Below are 23,829 nucleotides of genomic sequence, written 5' to 3' on the forward strand. Positions count from 1 at the left end.
GAGGAGTGAAGAAGAGAATTGATATCAGCAGTAATAACAAAAGCAATTAAAAAAAATTACACATGCTGAATTGCCCTTAAAGTAGAATCATAGAACCATAGAGTCATTTTGGTTGAGAGGACCCTCAAGATCATTGAGTCCAACCATTACCCCACCCCTGGCACTGCCCCATGTCCCTGAGAACCTCATCTCCGTCTGTCCAACCCTCCAGGGATGGTGACTCCAGCACTGCCCTGGGCAGCCTGTTCCAATGCCCCACAGCCCTTTGGGGAAGAAATTGTTCCCCAGACCCAACCTCAACCTCCCCTGGCGCAACTTGAGGCCGTTTCCTCTGGTCCTGGCGCTTGTTCCTGGGGAGCAGAGCCCGACCCCCCCTGGCTCCAAGCTCCTTTCAGGCAGGTCAGAGATCAGAAGGTCTCCCCTCAGTACATCTGCACTTGATGGCTTTGCATTTTGCGCTGGAATAAGTAATATTAGGCAAGAAACATTTAATTTGCACGGCCTTTCCATCACCAGAAAAACAGCGGAGCTGCTTCCCTCCCGACCAAACACGGGCAGTGCGGGCAGGGGAGCGGGCAGGGCCGGGTCTCTGCCCCCTCTGTAGCGCTGGCGCTTGGTGTTCTCGCCCCCACTCGCACGCAGGGCCCCGCGGGCCGCCCCACGCCGAGTGCCCGGGGGGGCGAAGCCCCGACCCCGGGGGGCCCCATCCCGCCCGCTCCGGGGGAGGGGGGGTCGGCGGGGGGCCCGGCGGCCGCCGCGGCCCGGTTGCTTCACCGGGCAGGGTCGAAGTCCAGGCGCCGGCAGCACGGGCCGCCCTCCCCACCGCCGCGGCCGGACACACGCTCGCAGCCCGTGACGGAGGCGGCCGGGCCCGCGGCGAGGTCAGTGCTTCCCCCGTGCCGCGGCCCGGCCCGGCCGCCAGGCCCGGCTCTCCCCGCGCCGTGCCCGGGCCCGGCCGGCGGCGGAGGTGGAGGCGGGCCTGCGCTTCCCGGCAGCGCCACCGCGGGGCTCCGCCGGCCCCGGGCCGGGGAGGTGGCGGCGGCGGCGGGGAGCGACCCCGGCCCCGCGCCATGGCGGGGCGGCCCGGGCCGGGTGCGGGGCGGCGGGCGGCGGCCGCGGGTGGGGGCCGGCCGTTCCCGCGGGAGTGCTGCGAAGGGCTGGGCGGCCTGGAGTACGGCCAGGTACCGGGGGGGCAGGCGGCGGGCGGGCGGGGAGCGCCGGGCTCGCTGTGGCCCCGGGAACGGGCCGGGCCTGGGGCGCTGCCGCTCGGCTGCGGGGGCCGGCTCGGGCCGCTGCCCCTCTCACCCCCGGCCTGTCCCGGTGCTACCGGGGGGAGCTGGTGGCAATAACCCCCTGCGGGCGCTGCACCCCCGGGGATGCTCGTGTCCCAGCTGCAGCTGCCGCCAGCCCTGGCCCGTTGCCACCCAGGCCATGACAGCACATTCTGGCCACGTGCGAGGGCCGCACCGGCTGAACGGGGCTGAACGGGCGTCCCCTGGGTGCTGCCGCTGGCTCGCCGGGGTGTTGGTGCAGCTTAGGATGGGAGATTCGGGCTAGACAAAAGAAATTCCTTACAGTGAGGGTGGTGAGAGCCTGGCCCAGGTTTCCCAGAGAGGTGGTGGCTGAACCATCCCTGGAGACATCCCAGGCCAGGCTGGACGGGGCTCTGAGCAACCTGAGCTGGTGCAGATGTCCCTGCTCATGGCAGGGGGGCACTGGGGGAGCTGGGAAGGTCCTTCAACCCAAACTGTTCTATGATTCGATGCCCATGCAGCTCTCGCCCTCCCTAAATTTGGGCCCGCGGGCAAGCGAGCAGCGTTTGCCACTGTTATGTGTCACCCTGGGGGCAAAGTTGAATGTTCTGTGCCTGTTACGTGGCTGCCTTGCAGAGACAGCTCATCCTAATGGGCTCCCCTTTTATCCCTAAAAGCACATCCTGGGCACAGGCCAATCTGCCTCCCGCTGGCAGCGACGAATTTGGTTGTTTGAGGAGGAGAAAAGAAGGTGAGTGCAATGTTAACGATGTTGCCAGCCAGGAGTTAGTAGGTCAAGAAGCTTTTGTTCAGCCCGTGCTAGTGGTACGTGCTCAGCCCGTGCTCAGCGCCGTACGAAACGAGAGGAAAGAAGCTGTCCTGGTCCCCACGGGTTTGCAATTGAAACAGGACCAGACAGTTCAGTCCTGTTGTTGGCAGCTGTCTCGGTGCCCAGGTTATGGCTTGACAGCGCTTGGTTTGAAGGGACAAGGTCTGATGGCAAAGGGAGGGGAGGAGAGGCCAGGGAGGGTGGAATCGGGGGAGGTGGGTCAGGATCAGGCCCTGGGGCTGTGCCCACCGTTCTTCACCAGCGCCCACATTCTGAGGACTCGAATGGAGGAGCTGGAGTGGTTTGGAGGCAGCCGCGGAGCCCTGCGCGGATCCCCCCGTTTCCCCGGGGCGGTGCGGCCTTTGCTGGTTGCACTTTGCACCACGGGCGATCGCGGCTGTGCAGGAGGCACTCGGAGAAGCTGGACGGAGAAGCCATTCCCAGGGCTTTTGCTCTTGGCTACAAGACACAGCAGGTTTTGCAGCCCCTCTCCATGAATCTCACCTGCTTCTTCAAAGAACCTATGAGCAACCAGTGGGAATTTCTCTCCCGGACGGGCGAGGTGGAGCTGATGCCTTTTTGAGCCTTTCCTGTCCCCTGGCATCCGAAGGACTTGCAAACACAGCTGTGTTTGGGAAGCAAAAACCTTCCACGTCTCGATGTTCTCTTGATTTTGATTCAAGAGAGGGAAGGACTTGGGCTGGGCTATTTTGTCTTTTGTTTTCATAGTTTTTGGAAAAAAAAAGAAAAAGGCGCTGGCTGTTTTTCATCCAAATACTGCTGCAGGGAAAAAGGGTGGGGAGGGAGAAGCAGCATGGCAAATTGCACGTAAAAATGCTGACAATGTCAGGAAGCCGTCCCGGGAAAAATATCTCTTTCTTAAAAAGAGAAACGGGAAAAAAACAGCGAGCTTTAAGGGATTGTTGTTGTTGTCATTAAGACAGGGAAGTCTTTTGCAGCTTCTTACCATGCAAATGCATCCCCCCTCACTGTGGAGGGGGTTTGCATCATTCTTACTTTCTGGAAGGCAAGTTTGAGGCTGACACAGTTCGTTACTTGGAGTTTCCATGCAGAGCAGCATCCCTGGGACAATCATCCGTCCCGGGGACAGCAAGGTCTGGGAAACGTTGCTCCCTTTCCTGCGGTTTGGAAACACGCTTGGGTTGGCAGCTGCCCGGTAGGGCTGGTGCTTGTCCCCACAGCAGCAGTGTCCTTGCAGTGCCCGTGTCCTTCTGGGCGCTGCTGCAAACGCAGGGGCTCCATGAGAGCCTGGTGCCCCAAAGTGTGGAGCCCTCACCCCTCTTCTTTGCTCTGCACCCTGCCGTAGCGCTTTGCAAAACTTAACAACACGTTGCGTGGGGTCATTAAAAGATTTGTGTGCTCTCGCGGGCAGCTGATGCATTTGATTTGGGGTGAAGTGCCCCGTATTTAGGTGCAACACCTGGAGCCCTCACAGGAACCCCCACCCCCAGTAACTGGCTCTCCCCCCGCAGGTGGATGTGACAGCCATGGCTCGGCTCTTCAGCTACGTAGACGTGACCGATTCTGGCTTCATCGCTGCTGTCCTCACCATCGCCTTCAACCCGCTCTTCTGGAACGTGGTAAGAGCTGCCTGCGCATCGGCTGCCCCATTATTTTTAGCCCTCCTTTGCCAGCTATGTGGGGATCTCCTTTCCTCAGTGGAGGAAAAACCTCTTTTGGGGATGTCTGCTGGGTCAGGTGGGGCGAGCAGTACTTGGTTATTAGGGGTTAGAAGTGGGCGAGCAGGGAGCTGTGCTGCAGAGAGAGCTCCTGGGCCAGGGGTGGCTGCGACGGGTGTCACTGAGGAGGTGAAGGCAGGAGCCGGTGTGGGATGCAGAAGGAATTAGGAGCTGAGCTTGGGCGAGAGCGCAGAGCAATCAAATCCATCCTTCAGCCACCTCCTGCCGCACCTCCCACCCCAGCAGCCCAGCACTGGTGACACTGGGACTGAGCAGAAATGGCACTAACCCCCGGTGGGGGCTGACTGGATACACTGCCTGCTGCTTCCCCTTGAAATGTGTTGGCAGCTGGTTGTGTGTTGATGGCAGGAAGCAAAAACAGTCAGCCAAAAGTTAACCTGAAGAAATTCCCCCTCCATCACGCTGCAAAGTCTGGCAGAGAGCTGCAGAGCTGGCAGCAGGAGCAGGGATACCTGTGCATGGGTGATGCTCGCTGTCTCTGCGGGTGCTGTCGCACCTCGGGAGCCCGGACTGGAAGAGTCTCTGCTGCCCTTTGCTGCAAGAGCAGCGAGAATCATTGCCGGCCCCGTTTTGGAGCATTGCAGAGCCAAAGTGCCAAGTGGGGAGCCCAGCACAAGGTGGGTCCCACCCTGCAGCACCCCCAGCAGCACCGCTGCGGTGTGGTGTGAAACCTCCTCCCTGCCAGTGCTCATGGGAACGGGATATCATCTCAGCCAAGCTTCCAAAACCACTCGCCAAAGCTCCCCACAGGGATTCTCACCCTGGGGAAGCCTCCTTAAAAAGATCTTATTTTGCCAGAGGGGAAGGACTCGTCTCTCTCTGAGCACAGGGACTCTTGAGATTGTCTCATGCTGGGCTTTGGAAAAGCGAGGCTCTCCTGGCTGTGAGTCACTTTGGAAACCTCTGTCGGAGCTCTTTGTTGCAGCCTCCCTAATTTTTCATGCAACTCGTTATTAAAAAGTCTCACGGTGTCTGAAATGCGAGCTAGAATATGCCACGTTATTTCGGCTGTGGAGTCATCATTTAGCATAAAGAATCAATGAACAAGAAGATTCAGGATGTGGTCTCTTGGGGGTAGAAACCAGCTCCAGTGAGAAACTGCATAAAAGGGAAAGGGAAAAAAAGCACTTTATTAGCATCTGCTGCTACGCCTACGACTCGCGGGATGCCTGCAGCTTGGGAAATAGCCTTGCTTTTTGTATCGAGAGTTCAGCTGCTGTTAAAGGACAGGGAAAGCTGATGTAACAGCAGGAAGTTCATTGCTCTGCGCTGCTGTTGTCCCATTCCAGCGTCTGCTGAGCGGTGCCATTGGCGGCAGGTGGCACTGCAAGCAAGACATGCAGGGCCTGCGCCCGGGAGCAGGAGGCATCTGCACCGTTTGCAGTCCCGCTGCCTCCATCCATGCGCTTGCTCTGCCCAGGTCCCCGAGCATCTCCCAGACATTTCCAGGTTCTGCCAGTCCTGGTGTTTGGCTCGTACCAGGCTCTTGCAGGGGGCTGTGGGACCCTGCTATCGGGTGCATTTTACCACAAGTGCCCCCAGCCATCCCTGGATTTTCCCTGACCTGCTTCCTTTACCTCTTCCCCATCCTTTTTTCCATCTGATCACTGTTCCCTGCCTGCAGCTCTTCTTTCTTTCTCTACATCCCTGCACAGGCTCCCTTTGTCTTTTGCTGCTTGAGCTCCTTCCTAGCAGCCGAGATCGCTTCTGCATCTGAATTACTTTGGGCTTGCAGGAGTTTTAGTGCAAAGACTGGATTTCTGTGCAGTGCCAAGCACTCCCTGCTCTCTGTTCTTAATAAATACTGTGGGGCCCTGATCAAAACCCCTCCTGTGTGTGAAATTCCTGATTTGGGTAGAAATTGGGTGGGGATGCATTGATTTAGTTCAGCGTCTGAATTCCCCGTTCCTGCTGAACTCCGGCCAGGTCTGCCTCTTTGCAAAGTTTGGCGCCGGGTTGTCCTCACTGTGCAGCGTCTCTGAATAAATATGTGGTGGGGAAATCCCGGCTCCGTGCGATGCCTGGCCGATGGAGAGACGCATCTCGAGGCCTCAAGCATTGTGAGGCATTTGCCCTCCTAAACACCAGGCGTGTTTCTTTGGGACAAAACCTGCAGGATTTGGGGACGAAGCACAAACTCTGGTGGCAGAGAGGGAGCACGGCTCCTGAGAAAACCCTGATGCTCATCGGGTTGATTTGTGTGCTTCAGTTGAGAGAGCAATTTAGAGGAGCAGAGCCTAAGTGGGGCGATTTGCAGGACTCCAGCCGGGCTGTGCCGATGCTCCCTCCTGTTCTCCGCAGGGGAGAAAAGCTCCTTGAAAAAGCCTCAGGACTCCCAGTTCCCACCGTCCTCCCTGCAGGGATGTGCTGGGGGGGGGTACCGTGAATGTCACCCTGAGGTCACCTGTTTTGTTTCCCCCCCACAAATCCAAGGCTCTCACCCCGTCTTCTGCTTCCCCTCTCCATGCCAATTAAAATTCTGCCCATCCCAGAGTGGCCCTCAGGTTACATTACCCGTGGCACAGCTCGGATGTGTTCCTGCACTGTTCCCTGTTTTTTTTCCTACTTCTTTCCCTCGTGCTGTCTCTGCTTTCCCACCCGCCGTGGCTGTTAGAAAAGGAGCTGCTGGGACTGTGGTCCCGCATGACACAGGTTGCAGGCGAGGCCCCAAAAGGCACCAGCGGAGCTGTTTTGGGGCTGATGTTGCTTAAAACTCCCCAAGGATGTTCGACGCAGCCAGGAGACCTGACCTGTCATGGGGCTGTTGAGGGGCACCCGGCGAGGAGTAGGCACATCACTGGAGCCCTGCCGTAAAACATTAATGAGGTTAGAGCAGTAGAAACTTCAATAAATCCCATCTGTGTTTGGAAAGCCGTGGAACGATCAGAGAAACTTCCCATCCCTCGGTAACTAAGGAAGGCATTAAATAACAACTCCTCGGGGACAAACATTTTGCAAGCCAAGAGAGGCAGATAAACCTGCACGCGGGCGGCTTTAAAGAGCTTGCCGAGCCTTGGCATATGGGAAGTTTCTAGAAAGCTGGAAGGTTCCTGACACTCTGGATAGCAAACAGGCAAGTGGCACAGCCGTGAGCCAGGTAGTCTGACGTCCGTCACCACGCAAGTGAGTTTCAAAGAGGGAGTGCATCCATCAGCAATGCTTTTCTTGGTTTGAGCCTCTTAAAAATTTACGGCTGGCGTCACGGCCCGATTTAGAAATGGCACATCTTCAGCTGCTGCTCGAGAGCTCGCTCCTACCATCACCGCCGGTGACCGCCCCAAGACAGCCATGTATCCCGCAGGAATCCGCGGGGTGAAACCTCAAACGTCACAGTTGGGAACGGGCTTAGTGTAATTTAACGTGATTTCAAAGAAAATAGACCCCATCAGACAAACGTTTTATTCTTCAAGGCTGCAGCTTTCCCTGCTCAGGGTAACAAGATCTCCGTTCTAGACTTCTGTCAAGTGTTTAAACTGCATGAGGTTTTGATTAAAGAAGAGGTTGCAGAGGGACCTGGGCTGACAATGCCTGGCTCCTGATGGATGTGTATCTCTTGGTTCATTTATTTTTAATTTCCCATCCTTTTCTCCTTCTTTGGAGACTAGAGGAATCTGCCAAGTGGATAAGAAGTGCTTTGCAGGCACTGGCAGCCTGACTTCCCCTCCCTCTGACCACTTCTTGCTAAATTTGGAGGAAGGTGCCTGGCCCAAAACCTCCCCACGCTGCTGGGAAGCTGTTGGGATTTAGACCTTAGTGAGTCAAACTCTGAGAAACCTTCTGGGGCCAGGAGAAAAATGCCTGATGCTGGGGGATTTCAGCAGTTCTGGCTGGCTGTTTTACAGACGGGAAGGATTGAGCAGTGGGTTGGTGGCGGTGGGTTAGCTCCTCGCTGGGGAAGGAAAATTGCAGGGTATGAAATGCGTGCGAGGGCTGGGGCTGGAGCGGCTTCAGAGCCTCACGGGGAGCACACCTCGATTAGCTGAACTTTACAGGGTTGGGAAGTGAATGAGTCCAAGCAGGTGATTTAATGGTCTTTTCTGGCCTTCAAATTCTGCAAAATTGCAAGAGTTTCGTGAACTGTCCCGCAAACCTCTGCCCGCCTGCAGCCACGGTTGAGAGCAGAAAAACAGCCCTCGACCGTCTTCTGGAAAGTGCTTTTAGATCCCGTCATAGAAGCCACGGCACAGTGACGATGATTATCTGCTTATAACAGATGCTAGATCAATAGCAGAGCTTCAAGCTATGCTGCAAGGCAATTGACTGCAGAAAGCGTTTCTTTATTGGGGTAAAGCTGGGCTTCCAACGAGGCTTGGATTCGCTCTTACATCTCCGGTCTTAAAATGTCGCCACCAGCTCTGATGCCTTTCATCCTTTGTGCAGGGAGAGAACGCACATTATTCATAATTGGACTCTCTACCAGGCAGAAATAGCCGTTTTCATTTCCTACAATGGCTGAGAAAGAGCGAGGATTTGCTTTTTTTTCTTTTCCTCCCCCTCTGCCAAATAGCATTTAGTGGCAATTTTATTCCGAATGACTTGGTAGCGCTTCCCACCCGGGCGGCGAGGGCTCTGCAGCGATGCCGTAACGCGCACGGTGAGCAGACGGTATCGATTCTCCAGCCGTCTCGTAACGGAGCGAGTCCTGGCTGGGTGTGTAACGCTGTGCCTGTTTACCTCCTAAATTTAGCTTTTCCAGCGTGTCGGCACCGCTGTGAGCCACATAACAGGCACCAGAACTGGGTCACATCCTCCGGCCTGCAGTGACACAATTAGGAGCGCTGTCACCTTGAGAGAGAGACACATCCTGCATCCCAGCATCACTCCCCTGCAGCCTCCCAGCCAGGGGTGCTGGGCTTTTCATCGAAACCCTCATTAAGAAGCTGTGCAATATCTTTTTTACGATGTCCTTGCAGGCTGAGCTGCCCGTTGAGCCCAGCCTGGCCAGGAGCTGAACTGAGATGCTTCATCTGTGTGTCGAGCCAGGCAGGGTCTCAGCCTCCAGGTACCAACTGAGCGTTTTCCGTGCCCATCCCTAGCATGAATTTGGGATCCAGCTGCTGTGCGATCTGCCTGCTCAGCGTTTCTCTAAACCGAGGTCAGAATCCGTCTCTCACCTCACAGTTCCCTATGGATCGTGGCCAAGCTGATCCCAAAAGCAATCTTTTTTTAGCTTCTGCAGAACGCTTCTCTAGAAACCCAGGGTGTTTGTTGTATATACTGGACTTTTATTGTTTAGTGTTTTAAAAATAAACTGCGGGCTGCTGGCAGCCCTGCTGGAGTAAGTCAACACATGCACAAAAGATGAAAAAACATATTTAAGGCAAGAGTCTTGTTCCCATACGCAAAAGAGGGTTATCTATAAACCCTAGAAGTTGGGAGAGGCCCTTTACTCTCTGTCCCGCTCCATCCCTATCCTGCCCTGCTGCTGCTAAACACTTTCTCCCACTGATGAGGTGCTGCCCAAAGCCGTTCATCTATGAAATGGCAATTCTGTGACCTCCTGCATGCCGTGAGACAGAGTGAAAAATGGCAGCTGGAGGCAAAAAATAAAGTAGTATGATGTACCGAGACCAGGAGGTGTGGAAGATGGTGGGTCCTCTTGAGTGGCCCTGGGTTTTGGCAGCTGCTGGAGCCCCGAGCAGGGAAACCCATCGTGTTCCCCGGGACATCGTCTGTCCGGCGTGGGACGGGGCTTCCCGGGCTCTGTGCTTGCCACAATCGCAGATGTGAGCTGGGTGTTTTCCATCTGTCATGGTACGGAGCATTTAGCAGAAGCCTGCGCAGTTCCCAGAAGGACGTGATCTCCCAAAATAGGCGGCTTGGACGAAGAAATCCAGAGACACGCAGTCTGCTGGCTGCGCTTGGGAGGTCACGGTGCAGTTGCATCTCCTGCATGCCTGGAGGTGCGTGGTGGGGAGTGCTGGAGTTGGGGTTTCACGGCGGGGGTGCTGAATCTGGCTTGCGGCAAGCTGGTGGCACACAGGGTTGGCACCGCAAAGGAAATAGAATCATAGAATCATCAAATAGTTTGGGTTGAAGGGACCTTCCCAGCTCCCCCAGTGCCCCCCCTGCCATGAGCAGGGACATCTGCACCAGCTCAGGTTGCTCAGAGCCCCGTCCAGCCTGGCCTGGGATGTCTCCAGGGATGGTTCATCCACCACCTCTCTGGCCAACCTGGGACAGTGTTTTACCACTCCTATTGTAAACAGTGATTCCTCATTTTCTCTTCCTCCCCCCTTGATGAACTCTGAGGGGACACATCTCCAGCTGTGCATGCGGCAGGATGGAATGGGTAGTTAAGTAGACCAGTAAATCAATAAGGCAAACCCTCCTTCTTATTCCCCATATCTTGTGTCCCCAATGACATGATACAGTAGCTGGCAATGGCACTTGGCAGGAGCATCTCCCATCTCTTGAGTGTGACACCAGATAGTTGAGCAGCCCCCTCACAGCAGCACGTGCCGAGCAACGGTTCCTGCCAAATATTAGGAGCCTTATCTCATTAAAGCAAACAAGTATCTGCACTCCCCCTGGCACTGCCTGCGTCGGCTCTCTTATATCCATCCCTCTTTCTAAGGCATCCTTACAAAGCTTTGAAACCCCTGTACTCAGGTCTGGGGAGAAATAGTTGATTTTTGGAAGCTGGTGGGGAGAAATAGTTGATTTTGGAAGCTGACGCTGATGTATTACATCAGGGCGGCAGGGTGGGGTGAAACAGCCCTTCCCTGCGAGCCACTGCCTGATTTTCTTTTCCCTGCCAAGCCATCCGAACCTCTGTGCTTACTCACATGCAAAGGCGCAACTGTCTTACAAAATTATGAATTTGCTTGCCAGAAAAGCTGGGAGCCCCAGGCTTGTGCACCTGCATGTGGCTTCATCAAACTCCTCCGATCTCCCAGCGAATGTTTGGGTCAGGGAGAGAAAGGCTGGTGGGAGCTCTCGATTTTCTCACATGTCATTGCAATCATGAACCTCCTTGGTGCATTACCTAGTTATCTGGATTTGGCAATATCTTGCTTGGCTTTTTTTTTCCTTGCAAACCCTCTTTTGTTCCCTGTCTTTACTCCTCCAGACCAGGGATGATGCAGCCGTGGGCTTGTTCTGCAGGTCGGGATGTGCAAACTGCTGCTTTGTCTGGCTGAAGGGTTTTCACTTGCTGTCTGTGTAGGCGCATTCATTTTTGGTGTGATCCTTTTTTTTTTTTTGCGCTTTTTTGGAAGAAAAAGCAGGCTGCGAGGAGCTCACACCCCTGAAGTGGGTGAACCAGAGATGGGTTTTAGCAATTTTCTCTGCCTTTGGCTGTTGCGGGGAAGCCTGACCGTCAGGGCTCACAGAACGCCTTCCTCGCCTCCTTTGTGCGGTGGGAGGTTTGCTCATTATCTGGTTTGTGCTTCGCTTATAAAAGAAGCTGTAATTGTAGCAGCTCCTTGCCATAAAAGCACAAAGACGTTTTCAGGGAAAGAAAATGTACATGCAGCTTTTCTGATCCTTTACAGTACTCCTTCTGCCGACTTTTCTCACCTCCTGCCCTTTTTCCAGCACGAGCTCTGTGCTGGCCTGGTGCTCAGCGTGACCGTCTTGGGCTCGAGCCTCTTCTTTGCTGTAGAAATGCCCCTTTTAGAATGAAAAAGTTGAGCAACCTCCTCATCAGTCTTCTTGGGTGAAGAGGGACACCAAATCCTCCCATGTAGTCAGATGTTCCTCTTCCCCCAGAGCTGCGTTTTCTGCCACAGGTCCGACAGCAGATGCTCAATCTACAAAAATCCCAGGGAGGATTTTGAACTGGAAAAAAACACCCTGTCCATCCATCTGTGACTACAGTGTACACCCGTGACAGGACTGGAGTAATAGCAAATCAGATCACCTTGGGGTACGCATGGCTGTTCCTGTTAAAAACTAAATGACCTCAGACGAGATACAGCATTTTTAACTACTAAGCATTCCTATTAAATACCTTTTCCTGTTTTATTTTTACCAGGACGTTGTTTTAATGACTGCAGAGTTACTCATTTGGTTCCCAAGGCTGGAGAGCAGCAGTGAGTTAGTTTCATTTCAAGACTTTGTCGTGCAATCATTTTCCAGGGATTGATGTACTTGGAAGCCAAAGCGAGTGTGTTGCCCAGCAGAGGAACATTACTTGGTGCTCACGTGTGGTTATCCTTAGCTGGAAGGATTTGCTCAGCCTCCACCATCCTCCTCTCTGCAGGGCTCCAGTACAAATGGATGGAGCAAAAGGCTGTAAGAGGGTTTGAGCACTCATGCAGGGCTCATTGTTCATCTCAGCATTTGGCTTTGAGGCTGCAAAAGGGGCAAGGAGCTCCCCTGGGGTGCACATCGCTGGGTCTGGGGATGATTGGTTGTTCGCTTGGCTTTTGGGTTGTATTTCTTGCATTGAACAAATCCCATGGGGCACGTGGTCACACCCATCAACACCCACAGGACCCCCAGCGCTAACACCAGCGAGCCCGAAGGGTTCGATGGGTCCATTTAACCCTTCAGACTGTTCTTACTCGTTTCGCCTCGCGCTTTGAACATCTCATCCCCTAGGAGAGGGGAACACAGCGCCCGGCTGCCCGCGTTACATAAAGATCAGATTGTCCCTCTCTATTGTTGGGACGACGGCAGCATCGCAAACATGCGTGTCCTCGGCGCCGTGGGAAATGTTCCCAGGGGAGGCTTAACACGCGGCGTGGAACACGATATGTCGAGCAGCGAGGGGACGGGAGGCCCTTCAGCCGAAATCGGTGCTCCGCCGAGCGCGGACGGTGCAACCAGTACCTCTGTTCCAACGAACTCTCACTCCTCTGCGAAAGGGTATTAGATTTCTCTTGCATTTTGTGCTCTACAAGATGTATTTATTTTTTTCTTCTCCCTTCTCCATCCCCCCTCCCATCACAGCCCCTGGGAGAGCGATGAGCGAGTACATGCTGTCCAGAGGATGGGTGTGTCGGGAGTCCTTATTAGCAGACTTATTCCAGAGAATTAAACCCTAATTTCACAAAAGGGCAGCAAAAGAGCGGCTGCTGCTCTGGGAGAAACCGAGCCGGCTTTGTGTGTTGTTTGCAAATAGCACAAGAAGTCCTGGTCCAAGGCTGCCGGTCTTGGTCATTGGGGTATTATGACCAAAAGAATAACTGTTGTGTTTCTTTACTATTTAAAGCAAAAATTACAAAGCAGTGTACAAAGAAACCAGCTATGTCTCCTCTACCATGCTGTCACTTGTGCTTCCACTTGTTTTGTTTCTGGTTTTAGGCAGGGCTGTAAAATGTTCCTAATCATCTTCCACTTCACCTTTTGACAAGCCTGCTGCAAAATGTGCCTCTGCGGCACCTGTCATTTTTTTCTCCCTGAATTAATTCTTGTGTGTAATTGCGACTTGCCGCAGGACGCTGTCTTGCTCTATTAAAAAGGGAGATGCTAATGAAGAACATTGGGTACCATATTACGGGAGAGCAAGGCTCGACTCGCTGGGACGCGTACTTGCCGTACTGTTATTGCCAGCCCAGGCAGATATGGTGTTTCTGTCTCTCGTCAGTCACTGGCTAATGATTGTAATTTTTACTTGCTGAGAAACTCTGGATATAATGGACTTCATTAACGGATACATGAGAAGCTACCAGACCTGCGTTAGGGGGAGAGAGGAAGAAAACAACCCCTGCGTGGAGGCAATTTTATTATTTATTTGTAGCAATAAGAGTGATCCAGAATTAGTGTTGGATTCGGCTGTGTGGCTAATGAGCTGGGCTGAGCTGGAATCCAAGCAAACCTATTAACGAGAGCAAACTGCAACGATGATGCCCGGCTCTGAAAACCCTCACATCAAACGCCAGATCCCAGGCAGTGCTGGGCTGGCTTGGCTGTTTTTTCTTCCTCTGCGTGGGGCTCTGTGGTTGTGTATCGATGTGTTTGCATCTCAAGAGGCTTCTGATCATCCCCAGCCTTTCCCCATCCCCTTCTCTCCTGCCAGCTCCTTCTTACTCTTGTATGTTGGGTGAGCCAGAGCTTCTGATTTAATCTTTAAGACAACAGAGCCAAAGTGTTTCCACTCCCGTGGGCCGCGTCTGCTTGAAGAATTGCCCGACTCGAAATACTGCAGCATCCAGCCACAGGTTTCGGTTGCAGGCAGCAGCACGCCTGCAGGTCCAGCTGGTTGGGGACATGGTGACAGAGCTGGGTGCTCACACTGGTATCCGAACGTGTATCTGCAACTAAATACAGGTCGTACGGAAGAGCGAAAAGGCACTCAAATTATCTGGCGTCTCCGATATAGCTTTATATGGTCTCTTTGCAATGAATCAGAGGCTGCAAGAAATGTCAGAGTCATTAGGTGACCTCAATCTCCTTTTACCTGGAGTCAGTAAAGACTTGCTACAGCTCAGTAAGAGGATATTTCTTACCTAGGATGCACTTGCTGAAAACTGTCCATTTTTATTCCAGCCAGAATAACTGGTTTTTAATCAAGCTGACCTTATTTGCAATGGCGATAGTGATTTGAACCAGAGGTTTGCAACAATCGGTGGAAAGCTTTGAGGAGCAGGATAGATTGTGACAAAGACAGGAAGCTTCATCCCCACATTTAAAACCAAACCGGAGGTTTTGAAGTCCGCAGCAAATTCAGAGGGACTTGACCTCGGCACTGTGGATCCACTGGGATCCAGGGCCTGATTTGGAAAGAACACAATGGAGCAGAGGCGTGAAAATAGAAGGGGAGTCTTAAAAAAAAAAATAAAAGAGGTGTTTGTCTTGTAACGTGGCATTTGTACTGAGCGCTTGCTGACAGTGCGGTGCAGCAAAGAGTTTGTCTTTCTAAATTGATGCCAGTTCAAACATCGTCAGTGCTATTGTTGGATCGCTTTGTTTGAAAATGGGTCTTTTGGGTAGACGGCCTGTTTCGGTGAAGCGCCTGTGTGTGTAACACTTCAGACACTTTCCCTGGCTTTGCTTTTTTTAGTCTTGCATGAGTGTGAGCAACAGGAAAACAAAAGCAAGCAATAGAGGATGTGAGATGGGCAGAATAGTCTTAGCACTCGAGAGACCGACACGCACCTTTGTTTCTGCTTGGTTTGGGAAGGCGTCATGGGCTGCCCGAGCAAAATCAGACCTGTTTCGCTCAGAGAAAATGCTCCAAGCTTCAAAAAAAAAAAAAAAAAAAAAAAAGAAAATACGTAGTTTGTGGTTTTCTGGATGGGAGCTGTGTGCAATGGGAGGCTGAGTGCAGGCCAAGTCATTTGGGCATGGAAGATGAGGAAAAAATCCGGCAAAACACCGGGCAAAATGCCTCCTCATCCTGCATGTGAGATGCTCATCCAGCAGTGCTTGACTTCTCCCTGGGCTCCAGCAGAGCCCCAAATACTGGTGCAGGGGCAGCCTCTGCCTTTCCCTGATTTCAGGAGATTATTTTATTAGATTGTGTTATGGGTTAGAGGAGCTGGGTGGGTCCCGGCTGCTCCCCGTGTCCCTCCCAGTGCTTGGCCATCCCCACCGCGTCCCAGACTGGGACTGGAAAGGTCCCTCCCCATCCCATACTGCGCTCTGGAGAAATCATTATTTTCACAACTACTTTTTCCATGGGTTTTGTTGGCTGGGAGAGTCCGTTAGGGCTGCTCAGGCTGGAGCGTGTTGCCCTTCGCCTGCTCAGTCTTGGGGAGCTGCTCATAAGGGCTTTGTGTGCCCACTCAAAATTAATTAACACAGCTCATTCTGGGTTACTCGAAATCACCTGCCTTCAGCTTCCAGCTCTTCGGACATAAATCATGAGCTCCTTGCCTTGAGGAGAAACTGTTCAGAGTTTGTGTTGGAAATTGCTAGGAAATACAGCCCATATTCCATGTCATTTTTGTTTTTATTGAAGAGGAGAGGATGTGGCTCATGGAACATGGACAGATCCAGCCTGCCTTGGCGTACGGTAAGCAGGGACTTGTTTTCATTGCAGCCAGCTAATGAGATGGTACTTTGACGAATCATATAAACACTATTAGAGAAATGAGATTTATTATCTAGGTGTTTATCATGAGTGGATTCAAGGTAAAGACTCATGCAGAGGTAATCTCAAGGGATAACTTTGAGGTAAAGTGTACCCAGTCCTTACGAAACCCTTATCTGTTTACCTGCCGGCTCGTTTTGTTTCCCCAACTCAAGGCTGTTAGCTGAGGTGACCTGTGCCATTTCAGTCCAATTACTTTCACTGGGGATGGGTACCAGGGCGTTACTTTTTAGGCTAAACTTGTGGTGGAGGCAAACTGGGTTTCTTCAACAGGCATCTTTCCACTTCTTTAGAAGTGGAGTCACTTCTCTCTGTGTTGGAGTGCTCAGGCTGGACCCCGTTTACCCCTTGATGGTGGCGTTTGTCGGGAAAGGAGTCGCCAGAAGAGGCTCTCTGGCTTGCATTGTGTCCTCTTGATTCTCTCGTTTGGGCGATAGGCGTTGTGGGCAGCAAGGCTTTGTCACGCCAGCTCGTCCCAGCGCTGCATCTCCACAAGCAGCCCCTTGGTTTTGGAGAGGAGCCCGCCCCGCTTTCCGCTTGTAGGTCTCTTCTTCAGCCCCTTGGATATTCTCATTTTCCTGCAGCCCTTGGTGCTTTCCAAGCCTCGAGTTCCACTGCGAGAGCCTGCAAACATGTGTTTTTTCCCTCCGTGAAACTCTCTGTCGCCTGGGTGAACATCCCCATCGTTCCAGCTGGCTGTTCCATGCCGCAGTGTCGTTGCGTAGCCAGTCCACACACTGAAACCCCGCTGCTGTTTCTTTTGGCTGGAATAAACAACAACCCCCCCCATCCAGAGCCCGTGAAAAGCAATGGAAAAGTCTTCCTTGAGTCAAATTGACGCCTTCCTTTCCAAACTGCAAGGCTTTGGCAGACACGGATGAGCTGAGCCGCCCCCCTTGGCTGCAGCTTGCTGACAGCTGTTATTGCCATTGTACTGGTGGGGAAATGGGAAAGGGGGAAAAACTAACTGGTGTAGCCTGCTGGGGAGACCTTTAGTGGCTGAGCTGGGCCATCCCCATCTCTTGGAACACATGTCAGGTGTCCAGTTATCAGGTCGGGGTCCCTGCCCTGCTCCGGATCCACACACATAGCCACAGGTTGTCACTCGTTGTCCCCAGTGCCTGTTGCTCAGCCACAATCCCTCTCTGGGTGCATCTTTTCTCTGTGCATTAAAGTAAAAAGGACCTTTACAAGCTGTGTGGGCAAAGTCTCTGGCCCGCATTGCCCTACAGCTCACATGAAACCATTCAGACGGTGCCTGTCTCTTCTAATATCACTTCAGTGTTTTAATTGCATGATCTGGAAGCTGCTGCGCCAGTACTTAATGGGGGAACTTCTCAGGGCTTTAATTATTTGCTAAAAAGCTTTCGGGCTCCATTACCGTCTCATGGCTCTCTGTAATTGAGTGCCGGCGAGTTGAGAAGCCTTCAGAGAAATAATGTGGTCTCTAGATCAGCTAGTCCAGAGCCGCCGTGGCTTTTCCCATAGAATCACAGAGTAGTTTGGGTTGGAAGTGACCTCAAACCTCATCCAATCCAACCCCCTGCTATGAGCAGGGACATCTTCACCCAGCTCAGGTTGCTCAGAGCCCATGCCTGCTTTAGCTGTGCCAGGAGGGACAGGGGTGCAGAGCAAGGGTCCCCGAGCAGTGCTGCAGTGGGACGGGGGGCTGCAGCGGCAGGGCTGGTGGGACGAGGACTTGGGAAAGGCCGGGCGATGGCTCGGATGGACGGAGGGGTAAGCGATGCTCCCTCCCTGCCAGAGGGACGGCAAGAAGGTCTTCTCTCTGGCAACCAGAGATGGGACCAGAGGGAACAGCAGGAAGATATGCCAGGGGAGGTTTAGGATGGACATTATGAAAAGGTTCTTCACCCAGAGGGCGCTGGACACTGGAACAGGCTCCCCAGGGAGGCGTCACGGCCCCAAGCCTGACAGTGTTCAAGAAGAGACTGGACAATGTCCTCAGACACACGGTGTGAACTGTGGGGTTGTCCTGTGCAGGAACAGGAGCTGGACTTGGTCACCTTTGTGGGTCCCTTCCAACTCAGGACATTCTATGATTCTAAGTGACGGCATGTGAGGTTAAGGCCGCTGGATGATCAGCCAGCCCTGGTGGTGGCAGCTGAGAACTGGTGGCTTGTAGCATGTAAGAGATGGAGGATGCAGGAGGGACTGGTCTGCTGGAGGCCAGAAGAGGGAAGACATCGCATCACAGCAGACAGACGTGTACCGACCAACCATGGGCATCACGGTGGGCGCGAGGGGGTCACCGCTGCCCGTCTGCCCAGCCCCAGCCACGGGCTGAACCTCGTGGGTTTAGGGCACCTTCCAGGGCCACACACCCACCTGGGGCTGGCCCGGTGCTCACCAGCATCACGGGGACAGCAGCTCTGGTACGGGGACGGCAGCTCTGGCACGGGGACAGCAGCTCTGGCATGGGGACGGCGGTTCTGCCGACTGGTGCTTCCTATCGCCACCGCTGCTGCACAGGGAACATGACTGCGGGGAGGTGACGGCTAATTGCTGCAGCGAGTCAAGGACTGTTTAAGCAGCTAATTAATTCCTCCTAATCAGCCCTTGATCTGTTGAAAACTGCATGGCATTATCTCCTCTGCTGCAACACCTTGATAATTCCTGTCTGAATGGCCTTCACGGAGAACATGTTTAAATAAACTCAATAGAGATTTCAGACAGATAGCAACTATAATTACCAGCTTGTACAAATTAAACCGTGGTTTGTTCTGTTCTTTTTCTCCTGCCTTTGCTGCCCAGAGCTCCTGCTAATCATGTTCTCGCTGCCAGTGGCACGCCAGTCCCCGGGGCGTTTTCTGCACATGCCTTCGGAACGCCGGTGCTGCTTCCCGGTGCTGGGACGGGTGCTCGGCGGGATGGTGTTTCGGATGAGGCTGCACACAGGCACACGGTGGCCTCGGCTGGTGCCAGGGGCTCAGTGCCATGCCGGTGAGCTGCTGGAGCTGCCCCACACACCCCTCGGGGCTGCCGTGCACGAGCCTCTCCAGGACCAGCCCTGCTCAGTTTCCCTTTTCTGTCTGGATCTGGACCGGTTGGATCGATGGGCTGAGGCCAATTCTATGAGGTTCAACATGACCAAGTGCTGGGTCCTGCACTTGGGTCACAACTCCACGAATGCTGCAGGCTGGGGGAAGAGCGGCCGGAAAGCTGCTGGTGGAAAAGGACCTGGGGGTGTTGACTGGCAGTGGCTGAACATGAGCCAGCGTGTGCCCAGGTGGCCAAAAAGGCCAACAGCATCCTGGCTGGTACCAGCACTGGTGTGGCCAGCAGGACCAGGGCGGTGGCCGTCCCTGTGCTGGGCACCGGGGAGGCCAAACCTCAAATCCTGGGGTCAGTTTTGGGCCCCTCAGAACAAGAGAGACCTTGAGGTGCTGGAGCGAGTTGAGAGAAGGGAACGGAGCTGGTGAGGGGCTGGAGCACAAGTGTGATGGGAGTGGCTGAGGGACCCGGGGGTTCAGCTGGAGAACAGGAGCTGAGGGGAGACCTTCTGATCTCTGACCTGCCTGAAAGGAGCTTGGAGCCAGGGGGGGTCGGGCTCTGCTCCCCAGGAACAAGCGCCAGGACCAGAGGAAACGGCCTCAAGTTGCGCCAGGGGAGATTGAGGTTGGATCTGGGGAACAATTTCTTGCTGGGAAGGGCTGTGGGGCATTGGAACAGGCTGCCCAGGGCAGTGGTGGAGTCACCATCCCTGGAGGGGTTGGACAGACGGAGATGAGGTTCTCAGGGACGTGGGGCAGTGCCAGGGGTGGGTTAACGGGTGGACTCGATGATCTTGAGGGTCTCTTCCAACCAAAGTGATTCTATGATTCTATCTCTCCTGAGGTTTGCAATCACTCAGAAAAGCAGAGGTTTTTCTCACCTAGAAGCAGCCTGAGCGCTCGAACGTTTGCTTTGAGCAGACGCAGGAGCCCAGCTTGGCCCCGGGGTTCAGCCGGTGCTGCCAGTGCTGCCCTTCCAGCGATAAACCGTCCAGACTAAGGGCTGCCAAGTGCAGGGGCTCAAGCGTGGTTTGTTAGGAGGGATAAGGTCAGGCCATGCTCATTTCTTCCGCAGTCACTCGGGGCAGCCAGAAAGGCTGGTTCCCCTGGCATTCAGCAAAGGTCAGCCAGCCCCGGTGGGTGTATTTACATTGGAGCCCACGCCGCGTTGGCTCTGCTTCCCTGCTCGCTCTCGGGAGCATCACAGTCAGAATTTGGGTGCTCAAGTGTATCTTTTTCCTCCCTGTCTTTCATATGAAACATAGCAGCTGCAAGCAACGTTTTTTTCCAGCGTCCAAGCAGTGACAGAGGGTGGAGAAAGTCATTATGGTTTAACGAGGGATTCCAGGGAATCAGAAAGGAAAAATGGATTTTTCATATGGAGAAACGGGTCGGTGCCTCAGGTCCCTGCAGGTGAAATAAGGGGAACATGAGGTTTTCTGCCCGTTTATCGGGTTGTGAGCTGGCCAGGGCACGTCTGCTGTGATGGGAGATGCTCATATGGAGCCACATAAGTCCAGATTTGGGGTTTCTCCTGCCCCAGCGCCGCAGGAGAACGCACCCCCAGCGCTGGCCTGGGAGAGCTCAGACTGGAGGAGAAACTCTAAAAATTTGCTCAGGTTGCTTTAGTCTTAAGGTTTGTTGGTTTTTTTTTTTAATCTGCATCCCAGACTCACCCCGTGCACGCACATCCTCTCAGGACCAGGGTGCAGATGTGCCCTGAGGAGCTGATAATCCTTCCTTGGGGCTTTTAGTGAAATTTCTGAGATTTAGGTCCCTCGGTGTGTCGCTTGTTAGACCTCACATGATGGAGCAAAATCCTTCATGCCAGCAAATACTGCGAGACAGGTATGGGGAGCGCAGTGTGTCCTATTCCCTGTCATCTTTTCTCCAGCCCAAACTTGGGCACTGAACATTTTAATGCCAACAGTTTGGCCAGGGCAAGAGCATCCCCAGAAGTGGGCAGAGCATCTCCCCGAGCGGGCAATGGATTTGGGATTTCCCGGGATGCTCCCCGGAGAAGCTGCCGCTCACCTCGGCCCTCCCGTGCCTCAGTTTCCCTTTCATTGAAGGCAGCTGCTAATCCATCCCATACTGCAAGGTTAAATTCACTAGTGCTTGCACCGTCTTTTTCAGGTATTATGGCGATGGGGCGATGTGAGGACATAGACTGATTAGCATCGAGATGCAAAACGTCCCTCAGACCCAAGCGTTGGGGTGTCTGGTTTCGTTCCCCATCTCTGGAGAGAGCCAGATATAGAAATGGAGTCATGCGAAACGGCACAAAGTCTCTATTTCAGAGCTGCGCTCGAGCAGATTAAAATGTAGCGTCTTCAAAAGCCAGCTTCCCTGGATGGCAGGCAAAAATAATCCATTTCCTTGAAACAAATACTAAATATTAATGAGAGGCGATGGGCTGCCATGCAGACAGAGCTGTAAAGAGCATTTCCCGTTGATCAGCTGGGGAGGCAGGTTGGTGAGACAAAATTGCTTTTCGAATGGATATTTGTGGCCCCTCTCAAGGTGGCTCGGGAAGGTTTGCCTGCCCAAAAAAAGCAAAGAAAACTCAGAGCGTTTCCATTTTTCTTCAGGGCAGCCACTGGAGATGCATGCCGGTGCTTTCATTGTTGTTTATGCGCTTGCCCGAGCGGCTGGGGAGATGGTTTGTTTCTATTAAGTAGAAATCAACCCCAAATTCACGTTGAGGGGGCAGCGATTTTCCCGGAACATCAGCCGGCTGCGCCTGCCGCCGGCGAGCGCCGAAACAGGCTGCCAAAGGCAGAACATGGGACCCAAGAGCCCTCCCTAGCTTCGCAGCCACATCCGCTCCTTGATTTATTTTAATAATGAGCATTGTGGGGAAACATTAAAAAAAAAACTTACAGCCCTCACCAATTATCCTAAAGTGAAAGCAGAGGGCTGGGAGCTTTGGAAAAGGAGCCTTGATTTTTTTTTCTATTGCTTTGACCCTTGGGTAAGTCAGGAGATTTTGTATTAACTCTGTTTCCAAACTCGGAGGTTAGAAGAAAAATAAAAATGCTCCTTTCCCTCCCTTTCGGGGATGCACAGCCGGGGCGTGGGGCTTTTCCCCCACGATGTTGTGTTCACCCGTGGGCAGCACGATGCTGGGCTGGACTGGGAGAGCAAACAGCAAAATGGGAATAGCCAGAGCCGTCCCCTGACGGCCACCAGTCTCAGCCCTGCCGTGTCCTGCGCTTGGCCGTGGAGGATGCTGGAAGCATTTTGCATCCGTCATGCAGGAGATAATAACGCGTGGGCTCATGATTTTATAAAACCATTAAGCCAGCTGCGTAGCCATGGGTTGAACGAGAGCTAATCTTAGCCAGAGATGACTAAAATTAGAACCGAGCCAGAACTAATTAGTCGTTCAAGGAATAGAACCAGAACCGGAACGAATTAATTGTTGCTGAAATGTCACCGTGGGGCCTGTCGGCTGCCGTCGCTTCCAGCCCCATGCGGGATCTCGCTCCGCTCTGCTCGGAACGGAGCCCCCGGGCCCGTCTGGGGGCTGGGACAGATAAATAAAAGTTGGCATCTCGGTCCCAGCGGCGACGTGAAGCAGCATGAGCTGGGCTGTGCTGGGAGCGATCCCAATGCAGCCGATCCAGCTGCCGCCCCGAAGGGCTCGGAAACGCGTCCCCTTGCTCCATGGCTGCCCAGATGTGCTTTTCTAAAGGCAAAAGGAATTAGGAGGGGAATTATGAGGCCACCTCGATGGCCCTTAGCAGCATACGGGTTCTCTTCTCTCATCCCAGCAGCGCCGTCTTCTCCCTCAGCTTCAGCTCTGCCGCCGGCTGAGATGCTTTGCGGAGCTCTCAGAGCTGCCGTCCATGCAGATGCCGCCAGAATAATTTCCAGGGAATTGGGAAGTTGGTACAGGTAACTGGCACGTGGCGGCATTTTTCCCCTCTGTGACTCAGTCACCTGTATGGTCACTTCTTTTTACTTCGCAAAGGTGGTAACTCACCCTCTATTTCTTTTGCCGCTCTCTCAGCACTCGAACAGCAGCTCCCATTTTAGCAGCAGCATGACGCACGGTGTTTTAAATTCAATTTAGTATACAAACTATTTATACCAGCCAGAAAAAAGGCAGTGAAGCAGCTCTTTCTGTCATGAGTGGATTTGTAATTTCAGAGCAATCATTGCATAACTAATTGAATCAGCTCTCAGCATGTGAAATCAGTGCCCTGCTTATCGGAGGTCGTCATCGTTCTCCCCTCCCAAAACCAGCGGTCCCCTCCACCAGCAGCACTTCGTGCTTCTGCATCAGCCTGGGAAGAAAGCAGGACCTGCAAAGCTGCTTTTCTCTGCTCAGACAGAGCCAATAAATTACTAAATACGCTCAGAGTAGATGAATAGCTGGGCTGCAGGTGCCCTCCCAAAAGCTGCCCAGGCTCCGTGCGAGGGAGCGAAGTGCATTTGAAGCTAATGAAGTGGCAGCCGTGTCTGAGACACAAATTGGTGCTGAGATGTTCTGCTGACTCCCACCTCCCACTTCGTTGCCCGGTTGCGCTCTGCTTGGCTTGAATTTAGGGGCTGGTCCAAACCCCAGGCCTGAGAGTGGAGCCTAAAAGAGGCGATAAAAACAGCGACAGCTTTCTGAGAGATATGGGAAAGGTAGGAAACAGAGCAGCTGTAAGGATTTTCATTAGCTTGGGAGCGAGGGTCCTGGATTTGGTGACTTGGGTAGATCCAGCCCAGATTTTGGGAGCAGGTCCTGCCTGCAGCAGCCTCCTGGGGTGAGAGGGCATCTCCTCAGCAGTGTGGCATTTTGGGCAGGGGCCTGTCAGCATCTGCTGCTCTGCAGAATCATAGAATGGTTTGGGTTGGAGGGACCTTCCCAGCTCCCCCAGTGCCCCCCCCGCCATGAGCAGGGACATCTGCACCAGCTCAGGTTGCTCAGAGCCCCGTCCAGCCTGGCCTGGGATGTCTCCAGGGATGGTTCAGCCACCACCTCTCTGGCCAACCTGGGACAGGCTCTCACCACCCTCATTGTAAAAAATTTCTTCCT

The 23,829-nt window shown here is 53.6% G+C and overlaps 1 protein-coding gene across 5 annotated transcripts in view; it reads left to right on the forward strand.

Annotated features, from left to right (window-relative positions):
• Positions 1 to 633: 633 nt before the first annotated feature.
• The window catches only part of PEMT (phosphatidylethanolamine N-methyltransferase), a 43,047-nt gene continuing 19,851 nt past the window's right edge, over positions 634 to 23,829 (forward strand). For 2 of the 5 annotated variants that reach the window (XM_065644823.1, XM_065644822.1), the window contains exons 1-2: positions 1,012 to 1,181; positions 3,576 to 3,683. In XM_065644823.1, the coding sequence (XP_065500895.1) occupies positions 1,071 to 1,181; positions 3,576 to 3,683 (219 nt within the window). In that variant the 5' untranslated portion in view covers positions 1,012 to 1,070. Of the gene's footprint in view, positions 882 to 1,011; positions 1,182 to 1,930; positions 2,005 to 3,575; positions 3,684 to 23,829 lie in introns of those variants that run through there. The other 3 variants (XM_065644824.1, XM_065644825.1, XM_065644826.1) reach the window with 3 other exon arrangements.

This window comes from Caloenas nicobarica, chromosome 14 (genome assembly GCF_036013445.1).
Source record: "Caloenas nicobarica isolate bCalNic1 chromosome 14, bCalNic1.hap1, whole genome shotgun sequence".
In the NCBI taxonomy this organism is placed as follows: domain Eukaryota; kingdom Metazoa; phylum Chordata; class Aves; order Columbiformes; family Columbidae; genus Caloenas; species Caloenas nicobarica.